This window comes from Procambarus clarkii, chromosome 82 (genome assembly GCF_040958095.1).
Source record: "Procambarus clarkii isolate CNS0578487 chromosome 82, FALCON_Pclarkii_2.0, whole genome shotgun sequence".
In the NCBI taxonomy this organism is placed as follows: Eukaryota; Metazoa; Arthropoda; class Malacostraca; order Decapoda; family Cambaridae; genus Procambarus; species Procambarus clarkii.
This window is the reverse complement of record NC_091231.1, coordinates 7539737-7555883: the sequence shown is the minus strand read 5'-3', so window position 1 is coordinate 7555883 and position 16147 is coordinate 7539737. Positions and strand designations below refer to the sequence as shown.

The 16147-nt window shown below is 45.9% G+C and overlaps 2 protein-coding genes across 2 annotated transcripts; one reads left to right on the top strand and one right to left on the bottom strand.

Annotated features, from left to right (window-relative positions):
- Positions 1 to 351: 351 nt before the first annotated feature.
- Positions 352 to 3317, top strand: LOC138358109 (uncharacterized). Its single transcript, XM_069315611.1, has 2 exons — positions 352 to 492; positions 1647 to 3317. Exons 1-2 carry the CDS (start codon positions 352 to 354, stop codon positions 3315 to 3317), a joined length of 1812 nt encoding a protein of 603 aa, XP_069171712.1.
- A 1421-nt stretch (positions 3318 to 4738) lies between these two features.
- LOC138358308 (S-antigen protein-like) lies at positions 4739 to 12604 on the bottom strand. The gene is made up of 3 exons (XM_069316162.1): positions 12543 to 12604; positions 9810 to 10371; positions 4739 to 4762 (listed from the first exon to the last, which is right to left on the bottom strand). The coding sequence occupies exons 1-3, from the start codon at positions 12602 to 12604 to the stop codon at positions 4739 to 4741; spliced, it is 648 nt and encodes a 215-aa protein (XP_069172263.1).
- Between the last annotated feature and the right edge of the window lie 3543 nt (positions 12605 to 16147).

The window sequence follows — 16147 nt, the reverse complement described above, 5'->3', positions numbered from 1 at the left end:
GGTTCTTTTGGCGATTATTTGTATTTGTAGTATGTGGGTGAAGCATTTATAGAGTTGTGGTTCGAACAAAATTCGTCAGTGAAGCACTTGTTCCGGAAGTGTTCGAACGAAATCAGTTGTGAGTGGTGTGTAAATCGTTTTTCATTTATAAACAGGGGGGTTTGGCGGGTGCATGGAATCACTTTTGGGTCTTTGGAGGACGGGCTGGTGCTGTTTAGCACTCTTGCCTAAACATCATTGGAAAAGCGTTTCATTCATTTGTGGTGACGGAGTGCTGAGTATGGCTGTCCACCATGTGGGGCGTGACAGATATCTCGCCCTGTCCTTGGACGGCATCATGATGCCGTCAGCATGTGTATCCATGCTGATGCCGTCAGCATGTGTATCCATGCTGATGCCGTCAGCATGTGTATCCATGCTGTATCGTTAACACCTAATGACCACATATCAGAAGTAGACAAAGTAACGAACAACAAGAACTGTTTCCAATGGGTATTAACATACCATTTATCATGATATAATGCCTAAGTCTCCTGTCTCTTGTGGGTTGCCTGGAGATGTCAAGAGGAGGTTATAACTTCTGGAGAAATTCCAAAGTGTTGGTGGTAGAGGCTTTTGGGGAGGCCGCCATCCCCTCGTTCCTCGACCAATGCAGTTGTGAATATTTCCCGAGCCTGGTACGGAGACCTGTACCTGGGATACCCTTCCAGCAGCCTGCGTCAAGCCGTGTACCACTGAATCTTTCCGTGGCCTCGTGTGGAGCTGCGTATACCTGTGAATATCTCCAGGACACGGCGGGAGGGAGGAGGAGAAGACCGTGTGTGTGTGTGTGTGTGTGTGTGTGTGTGTGTGTGTGTGTGTGTGTGTGTGTGTGTGTGTGTGTGTGTGTGTGTGCTGTCAATCTATCCTAGGTCTCCCATGTTCCCCAATATCGCTTAATGTTTCACTAAGACAGCGAGGCCATGTATATATGCGCGTGGGGGTGTGAACCGCACTACAACTCAGCATCCAGCCCTGTCCACCTCTCTCTCTCTCTCTCTCTCTCTCTCTCTCTCTCTCTCTCTCTCTCTCTCTCTCTCTCTCTCTCTCTCTCTCTCTCTCTCTCTCTCCTTCTGAAGCTGATTATTCGTGTATTGTTTCCACACGCAATTGTGGGAACACACATGACCTTAATGTCTTCATGGTAGCGTGTCTCTACATGTGACCGGTAAGACAAGGGAAGATCTGAAGATAATCTGGCGGAGTTCGAAGGATTTCTGAAGATTCTTGGTACACTTCGATGTCGAGCCGGCTCTCACCAGCGCTGAGGCGTCGCCTGAAGAGAGTTTCGCTATTCCTGGGTGACCACAACGGTAGGGAAACACCCCTGCGATGAACCAATCCACAAGGGCCGTGACGAGGGTTCGAACCTACGTCCGAGAGGATCCCAGACGCTGCCTTAATCGACTGAGCTACGACATGGTAAAAGAATTGCAACCGGGAAATCATCCTGATTTACCAACGGCTAATTCTTAATATCCCCGCGATATTCTTAATGGTATATATACTCCCACTTCTCAGGGAGTATACTCTGAGAGTATACATAGTCCTGGACTATGGCCAGAGCTAAAGTTTACTTGCTAGGTGGTAATTAAGCTATTGAGGAGGGCTTAATAGCCCTCAAGAGGGATTCAAATGCGATCGATTATTCAGGTTCTCGCTCTAAAGAGGTGACAACTGATACAGACCGTCGCTATACAGAGGTGGCCACTGGCACAGACCGTCGCTATACAGAGGTGGCCACTAGCACAGACCATCACTATACAGAGGTGGCCACTGGTACAGACCGTCGCTATACAGAGGTGACCACTAGCACAGACCGTCACTATACAGAGGTGGCCACTAGCACAGACCATCACTATACAGAGGTGACCACTAGCACAGACCGTCACTATACAGAGGTGGCCACTAGCACAGACCGTCACTATACAGAGGTGGCCACTGGCACAGACCGTCGCTATACAGAGGTGGCCACTAGCACAGACCATCACTATACAGAGGTGGCCACTAGCACAGACCATCACTATACAGAGGTGACCACTAGCACAGACCGTCACTATACAGAGGTGACCACTAGCACAGACCGTCACTATACAGAGGTGGCCACTAGCACAGACCGTCACTATACAGAGGTGGCCACTAGCACAGACCATCACTATACAGAGGTGACCAATAGCACAGACCGTCACTATACAGAGGTGGCCACTAGCACAGACCGTCACTATACAGAGGTGGCCACTAGCACAGACCGTCACTATACAGAGGTGGCCACTAGCACAGACCGTCACTATACAGAGGTGACCACTAGCACAGACCGTCGCTATACAGAGGTGGCCACTGGCACAGACCGTCACTATACAGAGGTGGCCACTAGCACAGACCGTCACTATACAGAGGTGGCCACTAGCACAGACCGTCACTATACAGAGGTGGCCACTAGCACAGACCGTCACTATACAGAGGTGGCCACTAGCACAGACCGTCACTATACAGAGGTGACCACTAGCACAGACCGTCGCTATACAGAGGTGGCCACTAGCACAGACCGTCACTATACAGAGGTGGCCACTAGCACAGACCATCACTATACAGAGGTGACCAATAGCACAGACCGTCACTATACAGAGGTGGCCACTAGCACAGACCGTCACTATACAGAGGTGGCCACTAGCACAGACCGTCACTATACAGAGGTGGCCACTAGCACAGACCGTCACTATACAGAGGTGACCACTAGCACAGACCGTCACTATACAGAGGTGACCACTAGCACAGACCGTCACTATACAGAGGTGGCCACTAGCACAGACCGTCACTATACAGAGGTGGCCACTAGCACAGACCATCACTATACAGAGGTGACCAATAGCACAGACCGTCACTATACAGAGGTGACCACTAGCACAGACCGTCACTATACAGAGGTGGCCACTAGCACAGACCGTCACTATACAGAGGTGGCCACTAGCACAGACCATCACTATACAGAGGTGACCAATAGCACAGACCGTCACTATACAGAGGTGGCCACTAGCACAGACCGTCACTATACAGAGGTGGCCACTAGCACAGACCATCACTATACAGAGGTGACCAATAGCACAGACCGTCACTATACAGAGGTGGCCACTAGCACAGACCGTCACTATACAGAGGTGGCCACTAGCACAGACCGTCACTATACAGAGGTGGCCACTAGCACAGACCGTCACTATACAGAGGTGACCACTAGCACAGACCGTCGCTATACAGAGGTGGCCGCTAATTCAGACCTATAACACCTCCTTAAGAAGAAGACCCGCACATGTAGCCATCTATCAAGCACATAATAACTACATAATGTGATAACCATCACAGGTAATACACTATGTGTCGGGCTGTAAGGAGCGGCCCAATTTGACTTCCTCCCTCGTCAAGATTTACATGCGCTGGCTGTCTTGGCTTCCGGTGGGTAGTAATCTGTTTCTTAAATTACAACACTCTTAATGGGCATATTTACAACAAAATTTGGGTTCTATAACTGCATTGTTCAGCGGTCTATTAGACTCGTGGTTTCTTTTGAAACTTTTATTGCATCTAAAATGCAATCATGCTGCATTACTATTTTATTTTATTTTTATATGTTTTATTTTTTTATTTTTGCGAGAAATCACAAAAGGTTTTTGGGGGTGAAAATGATACATTGTTACTAATCTATTAACACACACATCTTAACAATTCTGGCTAGTCTGAATTGGTATAAAAACTAGAACTTTAAATATATATATATATATATATATATATATATATATATATATATATATATATATATATATATATATATATATATATATATATATGCGAACAAGCCTGAATGGTCCCCAGGACTATATGCAACTGAAAACTCACACCCCAGAAGTGACTCGAACCCATACTGCCAGGAGCACACTGCTGGCGTACAGGATCCCTTAACTGCTTGACCAACACGACCGGACAAAAGAGGATGGTAGCCGAGGCTATTTTCATCACCCCGCCGGCACTCGGTTGGTAATCTTGGGCATGGTACTTTATCAAATCACCTCATTCTTTGGAGCACACGTGAGGAACACAAATGCGAACAAGCCTGAATGGTCTCCAGGACTATATGCAACTGAAAACTCACACCCCAGAAGTGACTCGAACCCATGGAGGGTGACTCCATTTCAATTCAAATGTTGATATGATAGAGTCCAGTAGGCTCGGGAATCTGTACACCAGTTGATTGACAGTTGAGAGGCGGGACCAAAGAGACAAAGCTCAACCCCCGCAAGCACAAATAGGTGAGTACAAATAGGTGAGCACACACACACACACACAGCGTTACGAGGGATAGGGTATGAAGAGCGACTGAAGGAACTGAGCCTTACGACACTAGAAAATAGAAGGGTGAGGGGGGATATGATACGAATGTATAAAATACTCAGGGGGATTGACAGAGTGGAAATAGACGAAATGTTCATACGGAATAATAACAGAACGAGGGGACATGGGTGGGAGCTGGAAACTCAGATGAGTCACAGAGATGTTAGGAAGTTTTCTTTTAGCGTGAGAGTAGTAGAAAAATGGAATGCACTTGGGGAACAGGTTGTGGAAGCAAATTCTATTTATAATTTTAAAACTAGATATGATAGGGAAATAGGACCGGAGTCATTGCTGTAAACAACCGATGGCTCGAAAGGAGTTATCCATGAGTCAGTGCTCGATCCTGCAGGCACAAATAAGAGATGTAAATAGGTGAGAACACATAATATATGCCCACATACACATGCACTAGAAAGTAAGGTGGTGGAGGCTGACTCCATACACAGTTACAAATGTAGATATGCTAGATCTCGAGAAGCTCAACAATTTGTACAACATTAGATTGACGGTCGAGAGGCAAGACCAAAGAGCCGAAGCTCAACCCCCCACACAAGCACAACTACGTGAGCACACACAAACACACACACACACACACACACACACACACACACACACACACACACACACACACACACACGAAGAAAGGGACACAACCCTTACCCAGAAAAAAATTGTTTAAATAACACTATTTTTAATCCTCAAATGTACCCAGCATTAAATCTTGGCCAAGTACCGACTAGAAGCCCCTCCGTGTACCGTCAGTCGACTCCACTCCCTCCCAGAGCAAACCCACTTACATAAAACAAAAAAAAACAAAAATGTATCTACACCTCAAAGCCTGACTGGGAATATATCTTAAACAGTCTGAAAGGAGAGATTAGCGCCCAAGCTTGATGCCGCGATCTCGCGCCAGAAACTCTTACAAAAACCAAATACAAAAAATATTAGGATTTATTGAATGGCCAATGACGCAGTGATTTTCAAGTGAATGTTTGAGAAGAAATGAGACCATACTTGGTAATGTTTTTTTCTGTGGGTGTGTTTTTTTGCTTTTTCTTACGTTGCAATTTAGGTCTGAGAATGTTTTTTTTTTTTTTTTTTTTTTGAGATATATACAAGAGTTGTTACATTCTTGTACAGCCACTAGTACGCGTAGCGTTTCGGGCAAGTCCTTAATCCTATGGTCCCTGGAATACGATCCCCTGCCGCGAAGAATCGTTTTTTCATCCAAGTACACATTTTACTGTTGCGTTAAACAGAGGCTACAGTTAAGGAATTGCGCCCAGTAAATCCTCCCCGGCCAGGATACGAACCCATGACAGCGCTCGCGGAACGCCAGGCGAGTGTCTTACCACTACACCACGGAGACTGCCGGAGACTGTTGATCTGTGGTGTGAACTTGTGAAGTGGAGAGAGATCCTTATCTCTCTGATACCGTGTCTGTTGCTTGGCAGCAACGGGAATGTTGCAACTGAGTGACAGGGGAGCAACACTTATGTGGCAACTAACTGATAGAGCATCCTATCTTCTCGAGGGGTTTAACGCCACTAAAATGTTGCAACAAATTGCCCGTTGCACTAAATTAACTAACCTCACACTGAGGTTAGTGCACTGAGCTGTTGATCACACTGAGAATAGCACCCTGAGCTATATTATATATCACACTGAGAATGTTACCACCGAGTAAATTAGCACACAAACTGTAAGACACATAGTTATTTTGTAGTTAGGCTTGGAGAGCCGATACTACAAGCTGAAGATTAATGTGAGGGGTCTATGGTGTTAGTGAGAGAGAGAGAGAGAGAGAGAGAGAGAGAGAGAGAGAGAGAGAGAGAGAGAGAGAGAGAGGCGAAAGATTATTGATATGAGGTGCTTCTGAAATATTTCTTTGGGTAGTGTGTGTACTTCTATAACCTCTAAATTGAGTGGTGTGGAGCGGTGCCTCTGTCACTTTTAAGTGTGAAAATATATCTTATCTTCCAAGATAAGATGCCTCTGTAGTATCATTCTCTCTCTCTCTCTCTCTCTCTCTCTCTCTCTCTCTCTCTCTCTCTCTCTCTCTCTCTCTCTCTCTCTCTCTCTCTCTCTCTCTCTCTCTAAATTCTCCAAAGCCACCTTTAATGAAATTCGGGTTGTCTCTCTAGGGACAGCCTCGCGCTAACCTAACTTGCAAGTTCACCCCTAATTGCCTTAAGAGATACACAACTTAAAAAAAATAAAAATTAAAAAAATTCTTTCTACCTTCAGACCATCAACTCTTGTGTGTAAAAAATTATTTGTGGCAAAGCAACGATAGAAACATTTTGTAGGGTAGCTGGCAAGGTGGGGGGGAAAGAAAGTAGAGGGAAATAAAGTCGGTGGGGGTAGAAATTCATTGGGTTTATTCCCACAGCGAGGAAGCGAGTTTTGAGTAAGTTTACGTGCAACTATTGTCAGTTTGGTGGATGGTTCCTAGGAAGTGAAAGCCTTTAATGGCCTTGTTTCCCGCCATAGTGGGCACTATGGCACAAATATGGCACTCGGAATATATATATATATATATATATATATATATATATATATATATATATATATATATATATATATATATATATATATATAGAGTTGACATTCAGTCATTATATGGGCACTACTTGTGTCAAGCTTGTGGCACTTGAACGCATTTTGACGCACTTGGACGCACTTGAACCGTGAGAGCAATGTATACACCTCGGTGCTGTGGCACACTCGGTAATGCTACAGTGGCGCCGCTGTGTGTGGAGCGCATAGTTAGTTCCCTGATGTTGGGAACTGCTGCGGGTCTCCTGTGAAAATGGCAGTGGAGGAACTCCCTCCCTGGAGTCTTCCATTCACTCTATAGGAGACTCGAACCTGGTGCATCGCAGGTTTATCCTGGAGAGCAACAGGCCGTTTTCTTTATGTGCCACAGCGTTGAAAATACAAAGCACTAACCTAACCAGAAAACGTACTAACCCAAACAACCTACCTACCCTTAGCTACTGATGCACGGAAAACGTGGATATTTGAGAGGAGTGACTTTTCATAGTACAGTGTAATTTGTACGTTGAGGGCTTTAACGTTCGCAGTGAGACGTATATGTATATAATAATTTGAATTTGAATTTGAATTTGGACGGGTTGTAGAGGTCTGCTACGACACGCGTTCAAGACAGCAGACGGTCGAGTAAGGTAAACTGTCTGACGGGCACCTATTTTACTGCTAGGTGAACAGGTGCATTAGGTGACAGGAAATGAGCCCAACCATTTCTGCCCCGCCCGGGATTCGAACCCGGAATTCTGGATTGTGAGTCGAGAACGAACCCGACTGTACTACCGGGACCCTTGTACATAAAACCACACACGCGCACGCACGCACGCACACACACACACGCACACACACACACACACACACCACACACACACACACACACACACACACACACACACGCACGCACGCACACACACACACACACACACACACACACACACACACGCACGCACGCACACACACACACACACACACACACACACACACACCACACACACACACACACACACACACACACACACGCACGCACGCACGCACACACACACACACACACACACACACACGCACGCACGCACACACACACACACACACACACACACACACACGCACGCACACACACACACACACACACACCACACACACACACACACACACACACACACACACACACACACACACACACACACACCACACACACACACACACACACACACACACACACACACACACACCACACACACACACACACACACACACACACACACACACACCACACACACACACACACACACACACACACACACACACACACACACACCACACACACACACACACACACACACACACACACACACACACCACACACACACACACACACACACACACCACACACACCACACACACCACACACACCACACACACACACACACACCACACACACCACACACACACACACACACACACACACACACACACACACACACACACCACACACACACACACACACACACACACACACACACACACACACACACACACGCCAGATGTAGTTGAATAATTGTGATTACTTCCACGTTGAACACAAAAACTGACTATTATTTCCAAGCAGAAATTTCCCTATGTACTTGCTCCCCCTGGCACAGAAATTGTAATGAAATTAGACGAAGTATTAAATTTTTTTGCTAGATATAATGAATGCAATTAATGTATCGTTCAAGCCTTGTTCTACGCACGAACGAACTGAAAATTAAACATTAAATTGTCGAATTACCTGATGCAGAACGTATATGCGTTCCCCGCGGCGTTTAGTGCGCAAATACGCTCAGAAGCAGCGTAGCTTTCACGTCCCTCTGTGTCGAAACTAAAGAGATATATATGTAAAGAAACGCATATGAGATCAAATGAGCCCCAAAGGTATGGTCATAAACAAATGCGAAACAATCACTGAAGAGTTAAACACAAAAGAGAGAGAGAGGAAGTACAAAAGCAACGGTTTATTCTCACTTTTGTCTAAGTCGTGAGACCGTCGCATGCTTGGCTACACAACAGCCTTTTGATATATCCCCGTAGCCACTGTCCACACCCCACACTTGCAAGAGGACACACAATCCAACTGCAGCGTTTATTTGACGTGGAATTAACGTACCTCTTAGTTTCCCCACTGGGACGGCCACGTTCCGGCCCCCGCCTGCAGCCTCTTAGAAGATATTTAGTAGAGACAGCTGCTGGAATCCTTGAGGCGTGGACCACCGGGAAACACGTCTTGAACACGCTCACATCATCTCCCAATTGCATTCCTGTGTTGGCGGCCAGGTAGTCTGTACGAATTATGAAACGGGATTTGTCCTTTACACTTGGGGTTCCAACATATAATTTCCCGCCCTCAACTATCGTGTTTCCAGTTCCTGAATAGCTTCAGCCACTCAGAAATCCGACCCTCTTGGATTTGACACCCCTCAGGCACTTGGTCTGTGCGGTACAGCGTTCGGACTTGCTTCTGGCAGGTCGGCGTTCGAAATATCGATTGGGAATTGTTCCTTCAATCCGACCTATTCCACCCCCCAATTCTCGTCCTCATGTCCTTTCCAAGTGCTATGTTGTGGTACTGGCTTAGCGCTTTAGTCTGGTCATTATCACATCCAATCACTTCGATTTGACGAGCGTCAGATCTAAAAGAGGCAACTCATCCAACCAATCGTGGCCCATACGCTCATTATCCAATGAAAATCCTCGATCCTAGTGGCTTTCATTTCCACTAAAGCATCATACATTTAATGCTGTGGTTGATAGGGTCAGAATTTCAGTACATTAATTGAGTTTCAGGATTTTAGAAAATTACTGACCGTTTTGTAGGTCTGTATTTTGTCGTGTCTTCTTTTGCTTGGTTCCTCGTAGCCTCTACTGATTGGTTCCTCGTAGCCTCTACTGTTTGGTTCCTCGTAGCCTCTACTGTTTGGTTCCTCGTAGCCTCTACTGTTTGGTTCCTCGTAGCCTCTACTGTTTGGTTCCTCGTAGCCTCTACTGTTTGGTTCCTCGTAGCCTCTACTGTTTGGTTCCTCGTAGCCTCTACTGTTTGGTTCCTCGTAGCCTCTACTGTTTGGTTCCTCGTAGCCTCTACTGTTTGGTTCCTCGTAGCCTCTACTGTTTGGTTCCTCGTAGCCTCTACTGCTTGGTTCCTCGTAGCCTCTACTGATTGGTTCCTCGTAGCCTCTACTGCTTGGTTCCTCGTAGCCTCTACTGTTTGGTTCCTCGTAGCCTCTACTGTTTGGTTCCTCGTAGACTCTACTAATTGGTTCCTCGTAGCCTCTACTGTTTGGTTCCTCGTAGCCTCTACTGATTGGTTCCTCGTAGCCTCTACTGTTTGGTTCCTCGTAGCCTCTACTGCTTGGTTCCTCGTAGCCTCTACTGTTTGGTTCCTCGTAGCCTCAACTGATTGGTTCCTCGTAGCCTCTACTGCTTGGTTCCTCGTAGCCTCTACTGCTTGGTTCCTCGTAGCCTCTACTGCTTGGTTCCTCGTAGCCTCTACTGTTTGGTTCCTCGTAGCCTCTACTGCTTGGTTCCTCGTAGCCTCTACTGTTTGGTTCCTCGTAGCCTCTACTGATTGGTTCCTCGTTCCCTCTTCTGATTGGTCACGGGGAGGTGCATTACACATCTCCCTCTCCAACACACACACCAGTGTCTGTACGGCAGATCCTGTCCTGTCCATATGAAGGCCATCTGGACACTCAAAGACAACAGTTAAGGCGGAAATTCGAATCATGTATTGACATACTTCGGAATAAATGACTCTATCGCTGTTCGTCAGTACGTTAACGCAACACGACGGGTAATACGTCTGCTGCGTCGTAGAGGCCAAACCATATTAGGATTCAGTATGGCAAGTCACGTTTTCTAGTCCTACGGTTTGTTAATGATTTAAAGCAATATACATATATTTGTGTTCCATGAACTCAAATGAACTGTGTACTTAGCCCTCTAACTCTGTGTGTTGAGGAGTGAACGTTTATGTGCAACTCCTGCAACATAGCCCATCAACAGTAGCAACACATGTGATGCAATACATAATATATATATGCAATCATGTGTAGCCTTTTAAATGTGTAATATGAGTCCCTTTTCTCAATTTTTTTCAGTTTAAATATATTTTTGTAACATATTACGGTTCCATTTCAGTGAATTAATGTTGTTTTTTCAAAAGATAAATATAATTTAGTTGCTTAATCTATATCTATAAAATTTTATGTTTGTCTACCCGAGGTTGGAAGTGAATGGCTGGGGTTTGCCTCATTTCATTTTGCAGCTACACTGATAGGTTGTAAGGGGGCTGTTATAGACGGGTTGGCTTCAAATGCCCCCCTTTTAGTTGGGTCAGCTCCCATTGTGCCCGCCAGCGACTTCCAAGAAGCTCGAAGTGAAATTTTGTCTAGAGTTTTTTTTCCGCTGGCCATGCACGTTCTGAGAGAGAGAGAGAGAGAGAGAGAGAGAGAGAGAGAGAGAGAGAGAGAGAGAGAGAGAGAGAGAGAGTGAGAGGGTGAGAGAGAGACAGACAGACATTTCGAGCTCCTTCTAGTACCATTTTTAGTATGTCAAAATTATTCGTCATACTTTATTTCCTCTCCTCGTCCTACATTCCTGGTCAGAGTAAAAATATATTCTGATAATTAACAATAAAGCAATAATCTTAACATATCCCGATTTAGTTAACTTGGCTTCATATTAAATGAGGATCAATGCGCAGACAACGGCCTCCTGTGTCTGGTTGGGTTCATTATATCTAAACTCTATGTCCACGCCAGCTGGACCAAATCACAAAGACCATCTATAATCAGCAAACCATGTTATTAAAATACTCATTAAACGCTGGCTCTTCGAAGGTCGAAACGAGGCATAAATTCGCTCAAAAAGGACGGAGAAACAGGTAACTATATATATAGAAAGAGAGACTATACACCTCTTGCAAGCCTCTTGCAAGCTTGCAAAGGGGGGGGGGGAGGGATTGCAACAGACCGACAGCACGCTAGTAAACCCTCGTTTGCCAGCGTTAACTACCTGTTGGACGTCGAGTGCTCGTCAGGTTTTACTTACGGGGATAATTGCAGAGGAGGAGAAGATAATTCTTGTTCGAGACGTGTTTCGTCACAACGTGTCCCGCGGGGGGGGCTGTAATACCCCCCCCCCCCACCATGGGCCTCTTTTCTTGTGCTGACTGTCGTGTTTTATTCATGTTCGAAACGATTTTCTAATTAGTGGCGTTATCTTATGTGCTAAAAAAAACCTGTACCTTCAAATATATCTTATATATAATATGTTTCTATGAATATTTTATTATTATTATTATTCACACATAGAAGGAAATCACACTTATACGTGATATATCAAGGAGGAAATCAATTGGAGCAATGCATAGGGGATTCGAACCCTCGAGTCTGCGTCTGGGAGCCACCAGGAGCCACAGAGACCGTATGTGTTCTGTCCACGCCATTAATTACCAGCCTTAATGACACTCAAGACGGTGAATTATGAGCCTTCCTTAGCGTGAGGACACGCGTGACAAGCCGGCCATAGTGGTCGAGTACCTGTCACGGCTCGTGTCATATGCCTTCTTCCTCATGAGGACCTGCCAATCTCTAGATGCCATACTGATTTTGTTGTCATTGCTTCCCCTTCTCCCCTTTGGTTTGGGATTAACTCCCTATTGGATGTGATTGATTTCCCGTGGTTAATAATTGATTCCCCCCTGTGGATTGGGATTGATTCCCTGTGGGTTGTGACTCAATCGCCTGTGGATTGGGATTGATTTCCCCTCTGGATTTTGAATGAGACCCCCTGTGGGTTATGATTGATTCACTCGTGGGTTGAGTGCAATTTATGCAGTGAATAATTTGGCTGATTTTTAAAAACTGTGTTATCTATAAAATTAGATAAAAACTGTTAAACATAATTAGTTTTTAAGCCCGTAAGTTCTGGGAGGAAACTTTATCATTAATATATATATACATTCTGTATTCAAGAGGTAAGTATTGAAAGAACGGTACGTTGAAGACTCGTTCAGCTCGTTGAAGACTCGTTCAGCTCGTTCAGCTCGTTGAAGACTCGTTCAGCTCGTTGAAGACTCGTTCAGCTCGTTCAGCTCGTTGAAGACTCGTTCAGCTCGTTAAAGACTCGTTCAGCTCGTTGAAGACTCGTTCAGCTCGTTGAAGACTTCGTTGAGCAGTATCTTTATCTTTCAGCGATTTGAACGTGCTCAAGTCATAGTTAATTCACGTTAATTTGTTGATACATCAACGTCCATTGCACAGTTACCCGAGGGAAGACCTCGTCGAACCCATCCTCCTAGAACGGCGCATTTTGACGTATACGCTACCTAAGAACAAAAATCGTCGTCCTAGAAAATGGGCAGCGACTCGCGAAATTGACATACTGAATAAGGGGGCACTTTAGAACGACAGATTCTTGACGATGGGAACTCTTAGGAGGACGAGCTGCCTCATCAACGCGTCGCTATACCACAGTTGCTCCAAGTGATCCTCTCCGTAATCACGAACTCTTGCGTTGGCGTTCAAGGGAGGCGTTTAATTCCCCGAAGACATGGAAGCCTTGTCACTAAGGACGCGTTTCTCTCCCTGCCCCTCGCGCCAGCGCTGTGCCCGTCCGTGCGTAGCTATACAATGCCCTTAGAAGGAGGAAAAGATGGCGGAAAAGATAACGAGAAGGAAAAGATGCAGGGGCAAGATGCACGAGACTCATAAAGCGAAACCTTGCCCTAGCGGCGCCTTTCAAAAGATCACTTTGTGCTACAGATGGACTTGCCGGCGGTTAAACCCAGAAGCCCCAGCCACTCTTACGGCCCATAAAATACCGATTCCGAGCGCTTGACGATCTGATGCAAGCGGTGGCGGGCGGGGCCTCTCTTGTGCTTGTCTGGAGGGACGACCTTGGCGGAGGGCGGAGCTCTACAGACAGGTGCATATGTCGGGCCCTAGCAACAGGAGCCGCAACCATGTCCCCTTCGTCGTTCGACTCGAAGAGCAGTTCGATACCGGTTGTGTCTCGACTTCGATGTCCAAAGGGGCTTGGCGAAGGGTGGGGGAAGAAGGAGGTGGATGAGGACTAAGAGGCGTAGAAGACAAAGGGGCAGCAACAGGGGTCAGGAATGATAAAGGAGGGACCGTATGTATCAGTCTGCACCTCAAGGGGCTCCGGGCGGTAATACCATTTGCATAATTATGTTAATTGTTAACGGCTCCGTTAATAGTATGTCCTCAGACATGCAAGTGATGAGGGAGAACAGTGTGTGTGTGTGTGTTCTGGTTGGTTGATTTGTTGTGGCACTGTTGACACCGGTGCCAGTGACACAAGTATTGGCGGTGCCGGTGACACAGGTGTTGGCGGTGCCGGTGACACAGGTGTTGGCGGTGCCAGTGACACAGGTGTTGGCGGTGCCAGTGACACAGGTGTTGGTGGTGCCAGTGACACAGGTGTTGGCGGTGCCAGTGACACAGGTGTTGGCGGTGCCAGTGACACAGGTGTTGGCGGTGCCAGTGACACAGGTGTTGGCGGTGCCAGTAACACAGGTGTTGGCGGTGCCAGTGACACAGGTGTTGGCGGTGCCAGTGACACAGGTGTTGGCGGTGCCAGTGACACAGGTGTTGGCGGTGCCAGTGACACAGGTGTTAGTTTATGTCGCTCATACCATTGTTGGTGGTTGTACAACACCTATGGAAGGAAGTGCTAAATGCTGTACTAATATCAACAGAGCAATACCTCTAGTGCCTCCAACACTAGTGCCTCCAACACTAGTGCCAGCAACACAAGGGGGGTTTCAACACAATGATGCAACTAGCAATAGTGTGGAATGATCACAGGTTGTATGTGTGTGTGGGGGGGGGAGGGGGGGAATACGTTTACCAAACTCAAAGTTTTCGACGGTAAGATAATGGTGTGAAGTTCAGTTGAGTGCCACTAAATTCGTGGGATACAATGATTAGAAATACGTCACAAACATCATGGTGACATGATGAAAGTTAGGTCCACTTTCTTCATAGTGAGCAACTAGCTTCACCATCAACAGCCACCGTCACCATCAACACCAACCCTCACCACCCACCTAACCCATCACACACACCAAACACCACAGGCAGACAATCACCTTGGCTAATTAACTGGAGATAACCGGGTCTCAGGAACGTAATGAAGCCAGATACCTTGATTAGCCGCATCTCCAGGCGGTGCCAATGAGGATTCGCGATGTCAAGGCACCGCGTTTGGCACTGGGAGAGGCTCCTCACCTCTCTCTACCTTCAGTATAACTCTCAATGTCCTATTTTCCTATTTCGTGTTAGTGTTGTCCCCCCAACCCTCATTTTCTGTCAGATCCAATTCGATCTTCCGCCCCGACTCTGTGAGGTCTTTCCTTTGGTTTTTCCTATATTTAGGTACTTCAGTCATCTTCAGAATCTCGAAAAAAAAAACTGAATTACAAGCCTTTACTGATGGTGGTGTGCAGGTGAGCCCAGACAGAGCAGGTTGTGCAGTATGATACCGTCTGATAAAGCTGTGATAATATTCAATGGAATAGGAATTTTGAGAATGCTAATAACTCTTTGGTATCAAATTTGTGTGTGGCTCCCATCCCATTTTGGGGTTGAAAAGCAGGACTTTGTAGATCGATTGGCCAATGAGGCTTGCAGGAGAGAAAACACAGACTATGAACCATCTAAGACTAATCTAATCAAATACAAATTAAAGAGATTTCTTCGGATTTAGGCGAATTAAGAAATTCCCAAAGACCTGAAAGTTGAAGTATTTAAAGCTGTGATAACTTTTGTAGTCATAAGTGATCATGTGGTCAGCAAGGTAACCGGACTAGACAATGCGATGTAGTCATTGCGCGAATTCGCCTTGACTATAGGCACATCTGGCAGGTTAGTGAGGCTGAACCAATACCAGAATATTCAGCCTGAAAACTCTGTAACAAACCAATATGGCATTTATTTAAGCATTACACTATTAAATATGAAACTGTAAATGATTTTAGACCTCTTGGTCTGTTGTACAATCAACTATGTAACTATTTTTATTGAATCTGGTATATTGGAATTCATCCTACCCATAATTTATCGTAAATTTGCTTGTCCATATTAAAGTAGGATTTTTTTTCTTCAGTTGTATTATAAATACA